Raw genomic sequence first — 15,904 nt, forward strand, 5'->3', positions numbered from 1 at the left:
TGTGGGCTGTGGAAGGGGGGATTGAAGTCGGCTGTCACAATGCTCCTGGGGCTCCAATCACCCACCCATCCCCTGCCATGGCCCAGGAACTTGGCCCTGGTCCCGTCTGTCCCTCCCCATCTACAGGGGTACAGCGTGTGTTCACGGTCGTGCTCCTCATCCCAGCGTGTCAAAGCCATGCTCAGCCACCTCCAGGGCTCCCACCCCTGGCCACCAGCCCATGGCATGCGGGCCTACTCTTGAATACCACATGCGTGTTGCAGATGGGGGCACACGTGCTGGCTCGCATGCCTGCCATGGCCCTAGGGAGCGAGGAGTCTGGCAGGAACAGTCCCCCTGATGCAATCATCGGCTCATTCTCTCAGCACCACGGAGGCAGGGCTGGCTCCTCGCTGCCCCCCACCACCGGGCACAGCTGCCAGCCTCAGCCTCGAGGACACAGGGGAGGCAGTGAATTAGTGGTCGTGCCTCTTACTCAGGGTGGCACTTATGCTCAGGATGGGGGGCCTGTCCGAGGCAGTGCCCACACCCCTGCGCTGGGCTCTCAAATGTTCGGAGATGTGTGTGTGTGTGTGTGTGTGTGTGTGTATGTGTGCGCACAGGTTAGAGTTGCCAAGGAGACCTTTTCCTCTTCTCCCACCCCTTCCTCCCTCTCCCTGCTCTCCGGCCATCTCTCCATCAGCAGGATCCTGCAGCCTGGGCCCTGCCCATCCCCCCGAAGGGAGGGAAGGAAGAAAATGGAAAAATGAGAAAGTGAAAAGAAAGAGGAGAAAGGAGAGCTGAAAAGATAGAAGGATGTCAGAGAAGAGACAGATGGGGTGACGGATGGATGGGGCTGGGTTGGCTTTGCCCCCTGAAGCCACATAGGCCACCTCTGTGGTCCCCATCAGAGACAGGGAGAGAGCTGGCCATCTACACCTCCGTCCCTTCAAGTCCTCCTCTGAGTCACCGCTGGCTCTTCCTGTGACCTGGTGGCCGGACCTCCCCCCATGCACTCTACGCTCTTCTGAACGTGCTCCATGTCATCAATGAGGTGGTCAGCCAGCTCCAAGCCAAGCAGGACTACCACCTCCTTTGCAGAGAACATTAGATTCCCATTAATACAGCCTCCAGGCACATTTGCCCTTTATTTTACTTGTTGATTTCTAAAGCAGAGTTATCTTGGCACCTGATGAGCTGGACGCCTTGTGACCCCTCCCCCTCTAGCCCCAGTCCTTTGTTCCACAGGCATTGCTGCAAACCAGGCCTGGGCAAGGTGATGTTCAAACCACAAGCTCAACTCCAGTGGGGACTCCGAGAATGGCACCCCAGAGTGCTGAAACCTGAAGATGGTGGTGTGTGCTTCCAAAATTCAGAGAGTGATGGGGAGGAGGAAGGACTTTGAGTCCCTTAATAATAATAATTGAGCATTTACAGTGTGTCAGCTACTGTGCTCATTTCATTTAATCCTTGGGACAGCCCTGGAGGTAGGGAATACTATTAAGTCTATTTTGCAGATGAAGAAACCGAGGCACAGAGATGTTAGGATACTCATCCAAAATCACACAGCCTGTAGGTCGTGGGGGCACTCTAACCACTGCGCAACACTGCCTCTTCTCTCCCCCGGGGCAGAGACTGAGGTGGCCTCAATGGTCACTAAGCTCTCACATGTGGAAGCCGTCCCCTCCTGGGGACAGGCTAGAGGGTCTGGAGCAGGGAGGTGGCGGGGCAGCCCTTCCTCCACTTCCCAGCATACGCTTCTAGCCTCTAGCGGTGTTCTTTGCCCTGCCGGCTGCCCACTAGCTGTGCAGCCCCCGAGGACGGGCCTCTCTTCTCTGCCTCTGAATTGCAACGTTGGCGGCAGAAGCGGGAAGCATATTGTGCACAGAAACAAAACTGAGTGGTTTTTCCTTTTTCTGAAGGTGGTAATGGTGCAATTAGTGGCTAAGCCATTACCCCCTCCCTTGCTCGCCTCCCCCCCTTTCCCTCTGCCTCCCTCCCATTTCTCTCCTGGGAAGAAGTGGCTGCATCGGAGATCCAACCCGTCATCCTTTCCCACCCCCGACTCCCAGGCAGAGGGGCAGAGTTGCAAGGGGGACCCAGATGTCACACCGGTCCTGAACCTGGGGTAGTAAGGCAGGGACCTGCTGGGGTTGGGAATTACCAACAAGCAGACAAGGTATCCAGAAATGAGGCGACCAGTAAGGCAATTGGGAGGTTCAGAAGGGGTGGGCTAGAATCCCGAGGGTTTGCATCCTAGATCCTTTGATCTGATCTGTGCCTGTTGTGGGCTACTGCTGGCGTGAGGCCTCAGCCTGGTGGGCTGTGAGACGAGCTTGAGCGGATGGGTGGATGTGAAGGGTCTGAGATTCTAAGTCCAAGCTGGAGTGATAGGGGTGGTCATGGTCCTGCTTTACACCTTCCTTTTTATCTTCTAGAAATGAAAAAGAGGCCTCGTGTTTACATACTTCCCAAAGGCCTCCACAGCCCTTAGCCCACTCCATCTTCGCAGCCTTCCTCTGCAGTGGTAGCTTTGTTCTGTTTGGTAGAAAAGGAGCTGGAGGCTCAGAGAAGGACAGTGACTTTCCTAGGGTCACACAGCTAATAAATGTCAGAGCTGGAATCGAACTCAGATCCTTAAACTCCAGTCCTTTTCCATCTTAACCCCCCAGCCTTGGGGTGAGATCTTGGGGCTGTAGATATGGCTGCTGCCCTGAAGAGTTGAAGTTGGCAGGAAAAGTGTCCACAAAATTTTGGAATGAGGATTTCAGGGCAGGTCCATGGCCACTCCCCTTCATGCCAGGCCACACTTCCCTCCCCACAGCCTCCTCCGCCTCTTTCACTTTGACTCGAAGCACAAGCAGAAACTGGGACATGAGCCCCAGGAGACCAGATTTCCATGGTCCCTCTGGAGGCCTGGGGTGGGGGAGAGGTTGCAAAGAGGCTTCAGGAGCAGACCAACTGTCATGGCCATGAGGGGTAGGGGTGAGCAGGCAGCCAGGGCTGTTCCCTCCAGAATCCTGGTGTCTTCTCTGCACTTCTCGCCCAAGCTGGAGTGCCAGTGTGATGGACAAGGTGGCAAAAAGCAGAGAGGGCAAGAGCAAAATAAGACAGACAGAGGCAGAGGCAAAAGAAAAAAATATATAGAGGGGAGCAGAGAGACAGGTACAGTGATCTACTCAGAGAGAGGGATCTCCATGAATTAGCTATCAACCGATAGCTGTAAACCTTAGAACCCAGCTGTTGCCAGGGCAACGGGGCAATACCTGTCTCCCCAGAGGAGATGAAGTTGCCAGGGTAACTGCATCCTGTCTTTCCTGGGGACCATCCTGGAATGTGGCACCCACTGACTGTTACCATGGCAACTGCCTTTTTGCCCCACTTAATCCCATCCTGTCTGCTACAAGGGCCCCACAGTTGGAGATGGGGGAGGTGGGAAGAGAGAAGATCACTTGTGGACTAAGTTTGTTCTCTTCGCCTCCTCCAGCCCCGCCCTTGGGTCATCACCTCCGGGGAGCTGGGGCCACCCACCCCCGGACCCACAGAGGCCTGCAGTATTGTGTGCAGTAGGGCCAGGGCGTCCCGGAGCAGGTTTCACAGTGGAAGGCAGGCAGGTGTTGGGGAGGCAGTTACCGGGGCAACGGGAACAGGGCGTTTCGGAGGTGGTTGCCATGGGGACCTGGATGCTGACGAAGGCTCGCGAGGCTGTGAGCAGCCACAGTGCCCTGCTCAGAAGCCCTGGGCTCGTCAGTCAAGCCGGTTCTCAGTTCGCACTCGGCAGCAGGGGTAGGCGAGTGGCCCCTAGTTCCGGGAGCAGAGCAGCAGCGCCCCAGTCCTGGTCCTCCAGCCCCGAGCCTCGCCTGCCCTCCCAGCGCCAGGATGGCCACCATCACCTGCACACGCTTCACGGAAGAGTACCAGCTCTTTGAGGAACTGGGAAAGTGAGTTGCACCTCAGAGAGTCCTGGAGGGTGCAGGGGGTCAGCGTCATGGGCGGAGGGTGTGCACCTGCCGTGCTTCCTGTGCACACACAGGGAGGAAGGCTGCGTGTGCTTGGGGGCACTTGCATGTGCAGGGTGCCCAGAGCCGGGCATGGGCATGTTTGCGGGTGCACCAATGTGCCAAGGCCAGCCAGGCATGTGTGTCTAGGGGTGAAGTGTTGACAGTGCATGTCAGTGCGCGCGCGCACACACACAAATGCACATCACCTGGGCACACACAGATTCTTAGAAACTCAGGGTTAAAAAGGGATCTTCCCAATCAACTGAGTCGAAGGCTGGACTCCCCTGTCGAGTTTCTCTTGAGGTGGCCATCTGGCCTCAACTTGGATATCTCTGATGACAGAGAGTTCCCTACCTCCCAGGTAGTCCTTCCTGACTCCAGACACCTGCAGTCGCTGTGCAGAGTGGCAGACTTCTCCCTGTAAACACATCCCTCCCCTCCTTCCTCCTCCCAGCTCCTCTGGAAGTGAGGGCATCAGTACAGCAGGGGTTAATAACTGAGCGACCAACCGAGGAGGCTTCCTGGGCGTTTGGAGGAGGGGAGGGGCAATCGGGCTAGTTGGAGGGGACACTGCTGTTGCAGAGGCTAGTGGTGTGAGGGTGCCCCAGCTCTGGTCCCTGGGCCAAGTTGTCCAGCCCCAGAGCTCATTTTCTACCTCCGATGACTAGTGTGGAGAGAAGAGTGGGAGGATGGGGGTAGAGGGGAGCCCCTTGGGGTAGCCCAGTAGGCTGTGGCGTGTCAGGGAAGCGTTCCTGGATGTCCCCAGCTAGGTTGGCGGAGGATCTGGGATGGGTCCAGGGTAGGGTGCAGTTTGGGGCAGAGTTTGCCCTGTGGGCAGAGCAGCTCCAATGCCCTGGGTGGTCCCTGCTGTAGCAGCAGGAGTGCGGGGGAGACGGGCCCTGTAAGCAGGGACGTGCTGGTGTGAGGTCTGGCTGTGCACACACAAGTGTGCATTTTAATGTGTATTGTTGTATAAGGACTGACTCGGGTACACTGTGTGCACTGAAAGGGTATGCGAGTGTTCATGTGTGTGCGCCAGGAGGAGATGCTGGCGTGTGTTTCATGTGTCAGTCCTGAAAATGCAAGTGTGCCCTGCAAGGGTGCCTGTGTGTGAGTGGCATAAGGGGTGCTGTTGGCTGATTTGCATGGGAGTGAAGGTGTGAACATGCATCACTGTGTGTGCACATGTGTGGCAGTTCAGAGCTGTGTGCACATCAGCAGGCAAATGTGTGTGAGGTCTGGGCGTGTGCAAATATATGTCTGTGTAAGGATGCAAATATATGTGCGTGGGACTTCGGCACAGTGGTGTCCCTGTGAGGTCTGGATGTGCACATCCTTGTGAGGACTAGGGGGCGTGCACACAGGAAGGTTTACGTGTGTGCATGTGGGGCCTGGGCCCACAGGCTCGGGTGGGAGTGTGGGTGTTGTAGGCATGTGGAGCTCATGCTGGTGTCTGCCTATGCGTGGGAGGTGGGCCTGTGGCCGTGTACAAGTAGGCTGCCTGCACACACACATACACGCACACACGCTTACACACCAGGCTATCCTGACACCTACAGGCACATGCCAGCTCCCTTGTACAGACACACATCCATGTGCAGACATGTGGTCACTCTTGTCTGCAGACTTCCTGTCTTTCTGAGTGTGTTTTTGTGCTGGGGGCAGGGGGGGTAGCAGGAACAAAATGTTTAGGGCTGCTCTGGAGGATGGGCTGTCTGCTAAACTTGTGCAGAGCCCCCGTCTCAGCTGGTTTCCAGTGCCCCCTGGAATCCAAGGATGCCCTGATTAGCTGGGAGCTGCCTTTCGGGATGTGACCCAGGCTGGGTTCTGGGAAGACTGCATCACAGAGTGTGTGCCGAGGAGTTGAGATGTGACTCAGGCCCTCAAAGTGAAAATAAAAGTGATATTTTGCCCCAAGAAGAGATGGATATCATGAGGACGGGTGCTGTGGGGGCGACTTGGCAGAGAAAGCCTTCATGAGCCGTCTCAGTCACAGTGCCTGCCAGGGCGCCTGGAGGGACCGGGGCAGGGGCAGAATTCAGGGGATAGGGAGCCCTGTTGTGGCCACGGCAGGAACACCAGGGGTGGCAGGCATGGCCAGTCCTTGTCTAATCAGTTCTGGCCCTCTTCCCTCCAGAACCACTGGTGCTCTTAACCTTTTTTAGGTCACATATTCCTCCAGGAATCTGATGAAAGGCTAAGTCTGCATTGCCCAGAGAAATGCACAAACCTACGAAATGTTGCCTGTAACGTCAGGAGCTTGCAGGGCATGGGAAGGCTATGGATGGGCCTTAGGTTAAGGATGCTTGGACTGGAAAAAAGGGGATGAGGCTCCACACCTCTGAGTGGCCAGGGTACCACTGAGGACGGGGAGCACAGCATGGCAGCTACAGTCCAAGCGCCCAGTGGAACAGGTAGGGGCAGCACCCAGCAGAGGGCGCAGGTTCTGGACCTCATCACCCATAGCTTTGTGATACTGGGCAGCTATGGCGCCTCTTCCGCCACCTATAATCTGGAGATAAAAAGGCCTGTGAGGGTGAAATGAGATGGTATGCGTGAACACATGGTGACAAGCTTGGCACACAGTGGGTCTTCAACAAGAGATGGCTGCGGGATCATTGTTGCCCCCAAAGGCTGGGCAGACTGGAGCTGGGGCTGGGTGCTGCCACAGATTTACCTTTTGCCTGGAGTTTGCCTGGCTGCAGGAAGGAGCTGACCAAGCCTTGCCCCTCCTGGGCTGTCAGGGATTCAACAGCTCCTCTTCTGTCAGGAGAGTCAACCAAGATGCCTGAGGGCCCATCCTTCCATTGGTGACCCGCCATGCCTGCTGGCTAGGACGCCACAGTCACCACCGAGAAGCTGAGCTCCCTTCAGATCACTGGCAGAAGCAGCTGAGTTGGCCCTGCAAGGGGACATAGGAGCCTTTGGACCTCCTGCAGGCCCTGGGCGACCTGCCCAGTGAGCCTGGCTCGTGACTGCAGGCCTTCGAGGAGCCTGGGGTAGAGCTAGCTAGGGATGCAAGAGGTGCCGCCCCTCTCCCGCCTAGTGGGCAGCCGGCTGGATGGCCAGGGCTTTGGGGGCCTCTTGATGCTGCTGGACAAAGGAGCCACTGCAGCATATGCTCCAGATAAGCCAGGAACTTGATTCCAGGTCCCCTAGAGGGTTGAGGTGGGGCTGCCTCTGGGGACCCAGAGACTAGCTCACTCCCTCCTCTCTTGACCCGAATCCTCCTTCCTCCCAGGGGACCGGGGGACGGGAGAAATGAAAGCCCAGACCTCAGAGGCAGAGCAGCTTGTTCGGAGGTGGGATGCAGCAACGCCAGCCCCAGGGTCAGGGTGGGCCTGGGCAGTGGGGCCAGAGCTCCTGGCAGACCAGGGTCAGGGGAAGGGGTCAGGTTCCACGAGGTGGAGAAGGAGGACACCTCCTCCAGCCTTGGACACTCTCAGAGCTTTGAGTCCTGCTCCCAGGAAAGGTTAGAGAGGCAGAGGGTTGCCCTGAAGCCTGTGTAATCACTGGGCTGTGCAGAAAAGGAGTTTTACTGGAGAGAGGAAGAGGGAGGGAGCGAGAGAGACTGGAGAGAGTGCAACCCACTCTTTCTCTCTAGAAACAGGCATCTGAAATTGACTCTAGGGCAGTGTTGGGGCTAGGGGAGGGTTCCAGGGGCCAGCAAGGTTGGCAGAGACAGGGGAAAGAGCTGGCCCAGGAGCCCCCCACCCTCTCTTACCTCCATGTATTTGTATCATGGCCTGGGCTTGAGCTGGACTGATTAGTGGGGGACACTGGGGCCCAGAGGTAGCTCCCTGCAGTAGGGGGGTCCAGGGTCCCCGGTGCTTAGGTTCCTTCTTGGATGCAAGCTCTAACATCTGCAAAATGTGTTTAGCAATCCCGCCCTTCCCTGGCAGAGCTGTTAGGGGGATCAGTGGTGTAAGACTGGAGAGAGAGATGTTGGACATTGATGCACCACCCAGAGCCGACGGCTGTGCTTTTACTTTGCTTCTCATAACCTCTCACATTCACAGCACTTTGGGGCCAGCAGGCGCTTCTCCATCCATTAACTCATCTCTGAGGGAGGCAGAGGGCTTATTCCTCCATCTTACAGATGAGCAGACTGAGGCTTGAGGAGGTGGAATGACTGGCTCAGGGGGCTGGTGACAGCCTTTGCACCTGTGTGGTCTCCAGCACCCTGCATATGGGTGGAAGTTGGAGGAGGGGGACCACGCCTGGTGCTGTGTCTAGGGGACCCTGCTAGGGAAGAGGGGCAGTGGCCTTGTGGACGAGGGAACTCTGAGCTGTCGTTTACTTTCCAATCATGATTCTGCCTCTAATTTTCTGGGCCACCCTGGGTGAATCTATTGTCTCTTGTATACCTCAACTTTGCATCTGTAAAATGGGGATCAGAATACCTCTGCAGGGGCTCGAATGACCCATTAGAGTTGCTTCCCTCTTTAGCCTCCCTCTGTGGAAGGCACACATGGGAAATTTCAGACTCTCACAACATCAGGACTGGAAGGACCGTCGACCCTGTCTACTCATAGCATAGACAGTGAGCCACCAGCCAGGGAGAAATGGTTTGGCCAAGGCCACAGGGAGAGGCCATGGCAAAGCCAGGGTAGGGGACCACATGGTGTGCAGGGGCCAGAGGGCAAGGATGGGAAGTTGGGGTGCAGGTCCTCAAGGAGGGGTGGCACGGACAGGGGAGGGGACAGCCTTTCCTCCCTCCCCCTCTAAGCCATCAGAGCCGCAGGCAAGCACATGTTCTGGTGCATGCCGCAGTCCTCCGCCCCCACGCAGCCGCCCCCACACAGGCTGAGCCACACTGACACTGTGCCGAGCCTTCCTCCCGCCTGCCTGCTTCCCTACACAAACATACAGTGACACTGCTGCCGGCACCCCTGCAGTCTGGGGCCCCGGCCTCTCTGTGGAGTGAGGGCAGAGCCTCGGGATGCGACGCCTGCGTTCTGTCGCTACTGCACACACACAGGTGCATATGGATGTACACACACACTGGCTCCAACAGAGCATTGAGCACAAGTCTACCTCCCAGTGCAGCGAGAGCAAGATGGTGCTGGCTGGGCCTCTGGGCTCTGCTGTCTGTCTGTCTCTGTCTCCATCTCTCTCTGTCTCGGCCTTCCCTCTCTTCCTTTCTCTATTTCTCCCTGGTCTCTGGCTCTGTTTCCCTCGCTCCCCTTCCCTCTCTTCGTGCAGGTCCTTTGCCATAGGCCACCCTCTCCTGCATGCATGTTGCCCGTGTCGCATTCTCTTCTGAGCTTCTCCCTGGCACAGCAGGAAGCCTGCACCCCAGGCCAGCCTGGCGCAGCCCCCAGAGCATGTCACAACCTGCTGAGGCCAAGCCCAGGCACTCGAGGTCCTCGTGGGGCATGGCTGCCCACTCAGGCATCAGGTGGGGCTATAAGGCCAGTGGGATTTTCTGTGCTGGAGAAGAGTGCAGGCCTTGGTGTCTTGGGGCCATGTAAAAGGAGGAACTTGTCTGTGACCCTTGCATCCACTCAACAAGTATTTCCTGAGCATGTACTCTGTTCCTGGCCCTGGGCTGAGCCCAGCAGGTGCCACATGCAAGACTTATGCAGTCTCCACCCTCTTGGGGCTCACGGTCTACTGGGAAGCGGACATTAATTAAATCACTTCAGAAATTATTTAAATGCAACTTTAGGGGCCACGAACACAAACAAGGAGCTATGAGCTGCAAAGAGACCTCAATTAGTTGGGGTGAGGGAGGGATCAGGGAAGGCTCCCCTGAGGAGGTGACATTGGGAAGCTGGAGGCCAAATAAGAGTTAATCAGAGGGAAGAGGGTGGAAGAGTGTTCCTCAAAGGGGGAACAGCACAGGCAGAGGCTCTGAGGTGTGTATTTTGGTGGAGCATGTCAGCCCTGGGGGGATTGAGGGGGGTCCCACTTTTCTTAGGCCTGCTCAGCCTGCCCCCAGTTTTTAGATGCCTGGGACCTTGAAGGATTATTAAAAACCTGTAGATTGTCTAGAGAAGGGGGGCCAGGCAGGGTGGTGAAGTTCTGGAAGCCATACCAAGTGAGAGAGGGCCGAAGAGCTGGGGGACTTCAGCAGGAAGAAGAGACCCTCGGGGGCGTGCCCTCCCCTCTCATCTCCACAGGGATGTCCTGGTGCCCCAGAGCAGAGAGCGCACAGCCCTGCGTGGCCCTGGAGGGCAGAGCAGGGCCAGGTCTGCAGAGTGACAGGGAGGTAGATTCCAGCTCAACATCAGAAGACCTTTCTAGCGGTCAGAACTGCTCCTCCAGGTGGACGCGGCCTCAGGAGACAGTGAGCGCCCTGGTAGCAGAGAAACGTGCATTCATTTCCAGCCCTCGTCTCACCCCTGTGCCTCCATCTCCCTCCTGCCCCACATCCCTGTCTTCGCCCAGTGAGATGCTTTGCTGCAAGCATGAAGTGGAAGATGGTTTAGGGGCCAGAATATCTTCAGTCTCACTAGAGTATCAGAGTGATATTCCGCTTATTCTCCCTTGTCTTATGGATGGAGAACTAAGGCCCAGAGAGGGCCAGTGTCTTACCTAAGATCACACAGCCAGTGACACATGCGAATTGGGCACTCCAGCCTCTTTCTAGTCCAGTGCTTGGCTCTCTTACCCCTTCGAGCCCCTCTCCGAACCTCTCAAACCCTTTAGAGTGTGCATGTGGACAAAGGCAGGCCAGGCGGCCATCTGAGGCTGGGGACAAAGCAGCCACTTGGCATTTCCTCTGCTTTGCCTGCTCTGGTCCTGCCTCTGAGCTCTGTGAATATTTTTCTATTTTCCTTTTTGTAACCCATGCAAACCAAAACCGTGCAAGAAAACCCATGCACAGCCAAAACAAGGAACATGTTGGAACTTCTGTTGGTTCAATGTTCCCTGAAGCAAACAGAATCTTCTGGTTCCCAGGCCTTCTGTGTCCCCCGTGAGACTTCTGCTGGGTTGGCGTAATGCAGGCCTGTGGGGTGCAGGACGGCTCGAAGATGCCGTGTCCCTGCAGCATCTTTTGGAGTCTGGGCCTGGGCAGCTGCAGCTGGGGGTGGGAGGAGGCGAGATGTGTGGCTTCAGTAAGAGGTCCTAGGATTTTCTGGCTGTAAAATGCTGTCGTTTGTGAAGTTCTGGGCAGAGCTGCTGTGGTGAGCCGGGGAAAAGAGAGAGGAAGCCAAGCAAAGGAGGTCCTGAGTCCCCAGCCCCTATCTTCTCTGATCCCTTTGCCGTTTGGGGACCTGCACAGCTGTGTTTTGTTTGTCTGTTCTTAAGAAAAGGCACTGCTGCTTACAAAGAAATAAATAAAGAGAAAGAGAGGGCTTAAAAGAGACTGATCAACAGGTGATTTCAGAGATGGGTAAACTGAGGCCCCAAAAGGGAAAGAGAGCTGCTTGAAGTACATAGAAGTGGGTGTTGTGGAAACGGGATATTCCTTTTGTTTCTGAACAAATCTGACCTCAGATTTTTAACTGTTTTGCGAATCTAGAGGCCCTCAGAGAATCTCATATGAGCCACAGCCACTCTCCCCACAAAAATGCATCCTCACTCCAATGCACAGAATGTTGTGTGTTATTTCCCAAAGATCCCTCTGCACTGAAGCCCATCTGTGGACCTCAAGTTAGGGCCCCTCTGATCCGAGAGTGTGGGGTATTGGAAAGAGCAATGGACAATGAGTCAGGAGTCCTGGGTTCAGGGTCTTGGCCTCAGTTTCTTCATCTGTGGAATGGGGAGAGGGTAGGCCTCAATGTAAGATCTCACTGCGTGTTCCAGCTTCCGATGCAAACACACATGCCCCACATGTAGCTGGCCCCTCTGGTGGAGCTACTCCAGTGGCCGACCCCAGCTCTGTCCCATCCCCCAGACATCCTAACCCCACCTCCTCTGGGTTCCATCTACGCCCCCAGGCCTTGCTCTGTGCTGATGATCTGATCAGCTAAGCTGGGCTGTGAGCTACTGACCACCAAGAGGTGCTGGATGCTAATCCTCTCACAGATAACAGCTCTGCATTTGAGCCAGAACTTTCTGAATCACCCCAGCTCATCTCAGAGAGAGAGAATGCTTCGCGATCTTAATGGAGAGTGGGGTGACTTTAGAGGGGACCCTGGACTTTGATTATAGGGTGCCTGTCACATAGCATCTGTGCAAGATGGTGAATAGCTGAAAATTTGGGACTAGAATCCTGAAGAGAAGACGGTCTATGTAGAAGCAGATTTCAATCTTGGGTGACGGTCAGTGGCTTTCACCATTCGTTGTCACAGAATCCTTTGTGAAGCTGATGAGAAATATTTCTCCTCTGCCCAGAGCAATGCACAGACACAGAGTAATTTTATTAAAATTTTAGGTGTGTTGGTGAACACTCAGGACTTCCCCAGAGATTCCAGCTAATGGCCCGGTAGGGAGGATGTACGGGAAAGTGGTAAGAGAATGGGTGGAGAGAGAGCAGGGAGCTGCTAGTTGTTGGGGGGAAGATAAGGAAGTGAAAGCAGTGTCAGCGCGAGGGGAACACCAGGGAGAGTGCACCCACCCAGAAACGAAGGGAGGATGGGCCTCCATCTGGGTGTCAGTGGGGCCAAGTGCCACCTGGTGTGGGGCTGGGCAGGCGATCAGGCCCAATGAGGGCTGCAGGGACTGGGGAGCATTGGGTGGGCAGGCCTGGCACAGCTTTTCTTCTAGGGAGCCCGGGGGTGGGAGCCAGATTGTGGTGGGTTCAAGGAGTGTGGGAGGTGGGAAGAGGAGGCGGTGGATGTCGGACACTTGTTCTGGAAGTTTGGCAGCAAAGGAGGGAGGAAGGAAGTGGCCCAGGCTGCTGGGTCGAGAGAAAGGTTCTTGGTTTTTAATTTTTAAAAATGTTTTGGGCAGGATGGTTGTTTATTTTTCCAGAACGAGGGAGACCTGGGTGTGTTTGAGGAAACACCCAATGAAGGGAAGACCCTAAAGATTATCAGGCCCCCCGACAATGAGACCACCAAGGTGTCTAGGTGGAGGGAGGGTTCAGCGACTGTGCTGTCTCCGGAAGGCCCCGTAAACAGTGTGTCTGTCTGCTGAGACCCACAGGCCTGCCTGGGCTCTGGGCGGCTCCGGGTGAAGGTGGAGGTTTCCTCTAGAGGAAGTTGGCAGTAACCAGTTTAGGGTAGCAGGAACCCCTCCCCATCCCAGGAGGAAGTGGGGCTGGGGCTCCTCATCTCCATCTTTCAAATGGGGAAACTGAGGCCCAGAGGGATAAGCAAGTGGGCAGCCAAGCTGGGTGAGTCCCCAGGTTTTTCAATCCCCATGTGACACTCTCAGTGCTGCACCTGGCTGCCATGGCAGCATTTTGGGGTGTCTCAGGCCAGAGAGGGTGGTAAGCCCCCTGTGGGCTGGCAGCCAGCAACTCCCAGGACACCTCGCCTGCCAGGCAGCCAGGAAGCAATTTCCCATCATGGATCTTGCTTTTCACGGCCCATTAGCACGTTCTCACATTCTCGGCCACGCTGACCCGCTCTCACAGTGCCCTCTCCATCTGTCTGTTGGGACGCTGGGCACAGCCTCGCCGTGGACTCACGCTCATGCCTGCACACACCCAGGGCAGCTGCTCTGCCCTGAGGAGCAGCCCCCTGCCCTCCTCGCCACGGGCCCCACACCTCTCCTGGCTTGCTTCCTCCCCAGGCTTGCCAGACAAGGTCCATTTTGTTTCTGATGATGCCAGCTGTTCTCATCAGTTTATAGATGATGATGCCTATAAAAGGCGTTGTTTCTTGAGCATTTACTATACTCCAGGGACTGTGCTAAACCCTTTGCATACCTCATTAACTTGAATCTAACACTGAAGGCTTGAAACAAGTGCACAGGGTGGGTACTGTTCTCATCTGCCTTTTACAGGTGAAGAAACAGGCTGCCTGAGGTTAACCTGCTAGTAAGGGACTGCACCACGGTTTGAACTCTGGTTGGTCTGGTTCAGGAGCTGCTGTTCTTATTCACGTGAAACTTCACTGTCCCATATGGTGATCACTAGCCACAGATAGCTATTTAAATGAAAGGAAATAAGAAATCCCGTTCTTCAGTCACACCAGCCACGTTTCAAGCGTTCCTTAGCCATCTGGGGCTAGTGGCTGCCACATTGGACAACACAGAATATTTCCACCATCACGGAAAGTTCTGTTGGACAGCGCCGGTGTAGAATATTAAAGGTGGGAGGGCCTTTGTGCTATTTATCCTCATCCCTGCCCCAACCTCCCTGTTGCGGATAAAGAAACTGCCCACGTTGGGGCAGACCCCTGCTCAAGAACTTCCAGCAGGGCTGAGGGCTGAGAGTCCGTCCCTTCAGTGTCTGTCTGTCTCACACACGCTCCTCCCTGCCCGCCTTCTGTGACCTTCTCACTCACATGAGCACACTCTGCATCCAGGGTGACATAGTATGCTTTGTGGCAGCCAGAGCCTCATGGCATCACGTACACTAGGACAGTGACGGGGCTGCCGACACACACTTCTGGGCAGACGTGCCCCCTCGACCCCTTTGCACCCAGGAACACTTTCACAGGCACCCTCAGGACCCGCCTGGGGACATCCCCCGTCACACAGGGCCCTCACATGCAGGCCTCCTCCCTTCCCCTTGGGACCCCTGGTCACACCCTCCCACCTACCCTCCCCACCTTGGCCTCCTCCCCTCTCCCACCCTGTCCTGTTCCAAGTTCCTGCCCACCCACCTGCCGGCCACCTGCTCTGCTCCGGGCCGTGGGAGGAGTGGGCTGGCTCTTCTGTTTGCCAAGGCTCTGGGCTGTGGCCACTCGCTCATGCAGGAAGAGAGTGCAGAAATATGCTTTTTTAAACAAAGGATAAAAAGAGGAAGTTAGGGCTGCAGGCTCGCTGCCCCTACTCTTATTTTTGCTGCAGCGTCTCCTCTGCCCCTCATCTCCCTGATCCCAGCACCATGGCAGGCAGGGGTGAGCCCTCCTGCGTGTGGATGGAGACCTGAGGCTGCATAGGTGGAAAGAGGGGTTCCCTGGCCCCGGCCCTGCCCTCGCCCCATTTGATGCTCTATGTGCCTGGCACTGTGCCCAGTGTTTGCACGTGTCAGCTCGCTGAATCTCCCCAACACCCAGAAGGTAGATGTTATTATTGCCGCCATTTTATAGGAGGAAACAGAGAGGTGAAGTGCCAAGTTCAATATCACACAGTGAGTTGGGGGCGAGTCATGATCGGACCACAGGGCTTTGTGAGCCCAGAGCCCCTGCTCTTGAGGGTCACACTCTCCTGCCTTTGAAGGAGTCAGAAGAACAAGTGCAGGTGACCTGGATTTCTTCACGGCCTCACCAGGAATATGCCTGCTCACTTGAGGCCTCAGTTTCCTGGTCTGTTCAGTGGGGGCTCATAATGCCCACTTCACAGAGTTGCAATGAGGGTCAAGAAGAAGCTTAATGGGGAATGTGCTTTTAAAGGGAGGACGTCTTCTGGGTATGTGAGAGGCTGGTGGCCTCTGGATCAGCAGCTCTAAACTGGTTTGTACAAACTCCTCTCTCTGAGCATCTGCTAAAAGCTATGCATCCTTGCCCCAGAAAAAAATGCACATACCCACACTCAGAGGCACAGGATGTCCTTGGGGAGCACAGGACCCCTACGGCTGCACCCCCCACATCCTGGCCCCCTACTTAGACCCTGGTATTTACACAAAAGCTTGGCGCTTTGTTCTGAGGAGGAAGTTCAGCGAGTGTGCCTTCTCTTGTTTACAGGCGTGGCTCTTAGGTCCTCGGGTCCTGGGCAGAGCCCGGGCTCACGGGGCCTGTGGAGCCTGATGCACAGAGCCCCGTGGGACGGCCTCATCAGTGCTGACTTCCAGGAGGCCGGACTCTACAGGACTTCCCTGGAACACGGGCAGGGCAGTGCTGAGCAGGCTGGGACCGTGTGTTAAATGAAAATACGGATTTCCTTGGCCCATACCCAGAGGTTCTGGCTTGGTAGGTCGG

At 55.9% G+C, this 15,904-nt stretch overlaps 1 protein-coding gene across 2 annotated transcripts in view; it reads left to right on the plus strand.

Annotated features, from left to right (window-relative positions):
- Positions 1 to 3,381: 3,381 nt before the first annotated feature.
- Positions 3,382 to 15,904, plus strand: part of CAMK2A (calcium/calmodulin dependent protein kinase II alpha) — a 61,948-nt gene continuing 49,425 nt past the window's right edge. Inside the window, exon 1 of one of the 2 annotated variants that reach the window (XM_008517250.2) lies at positions 3,382 to 3,920. In XM_008517250.2, coding sequence (XP_008515472.1) covers positions 3,859 to 3,920 — 62 coding nt within the window. In that variant the 5' untranslated portion in view covers positions 3,382 to 3,858. The remainder of the gene's footprint in view (positions 3,921 to 15,904) is intronic. The other variant, XM_008517252.2, reaches the window with a different exon arrangement.

The sequence above is a fragment of the Equus przewalskii genome, chromosome 13 (genome assembly GCF_037783145.1).
Source record: "Equus przewalskii isolate Varuska chromosome 13, EquPr2, whole genome shotgun sequence".
Taxonomy (NCBI): Eukaryota; Metazoa; Chordata; class Mammalia; order Perissodactyla; family Equidae; genus Equus; species Equus przewalskii.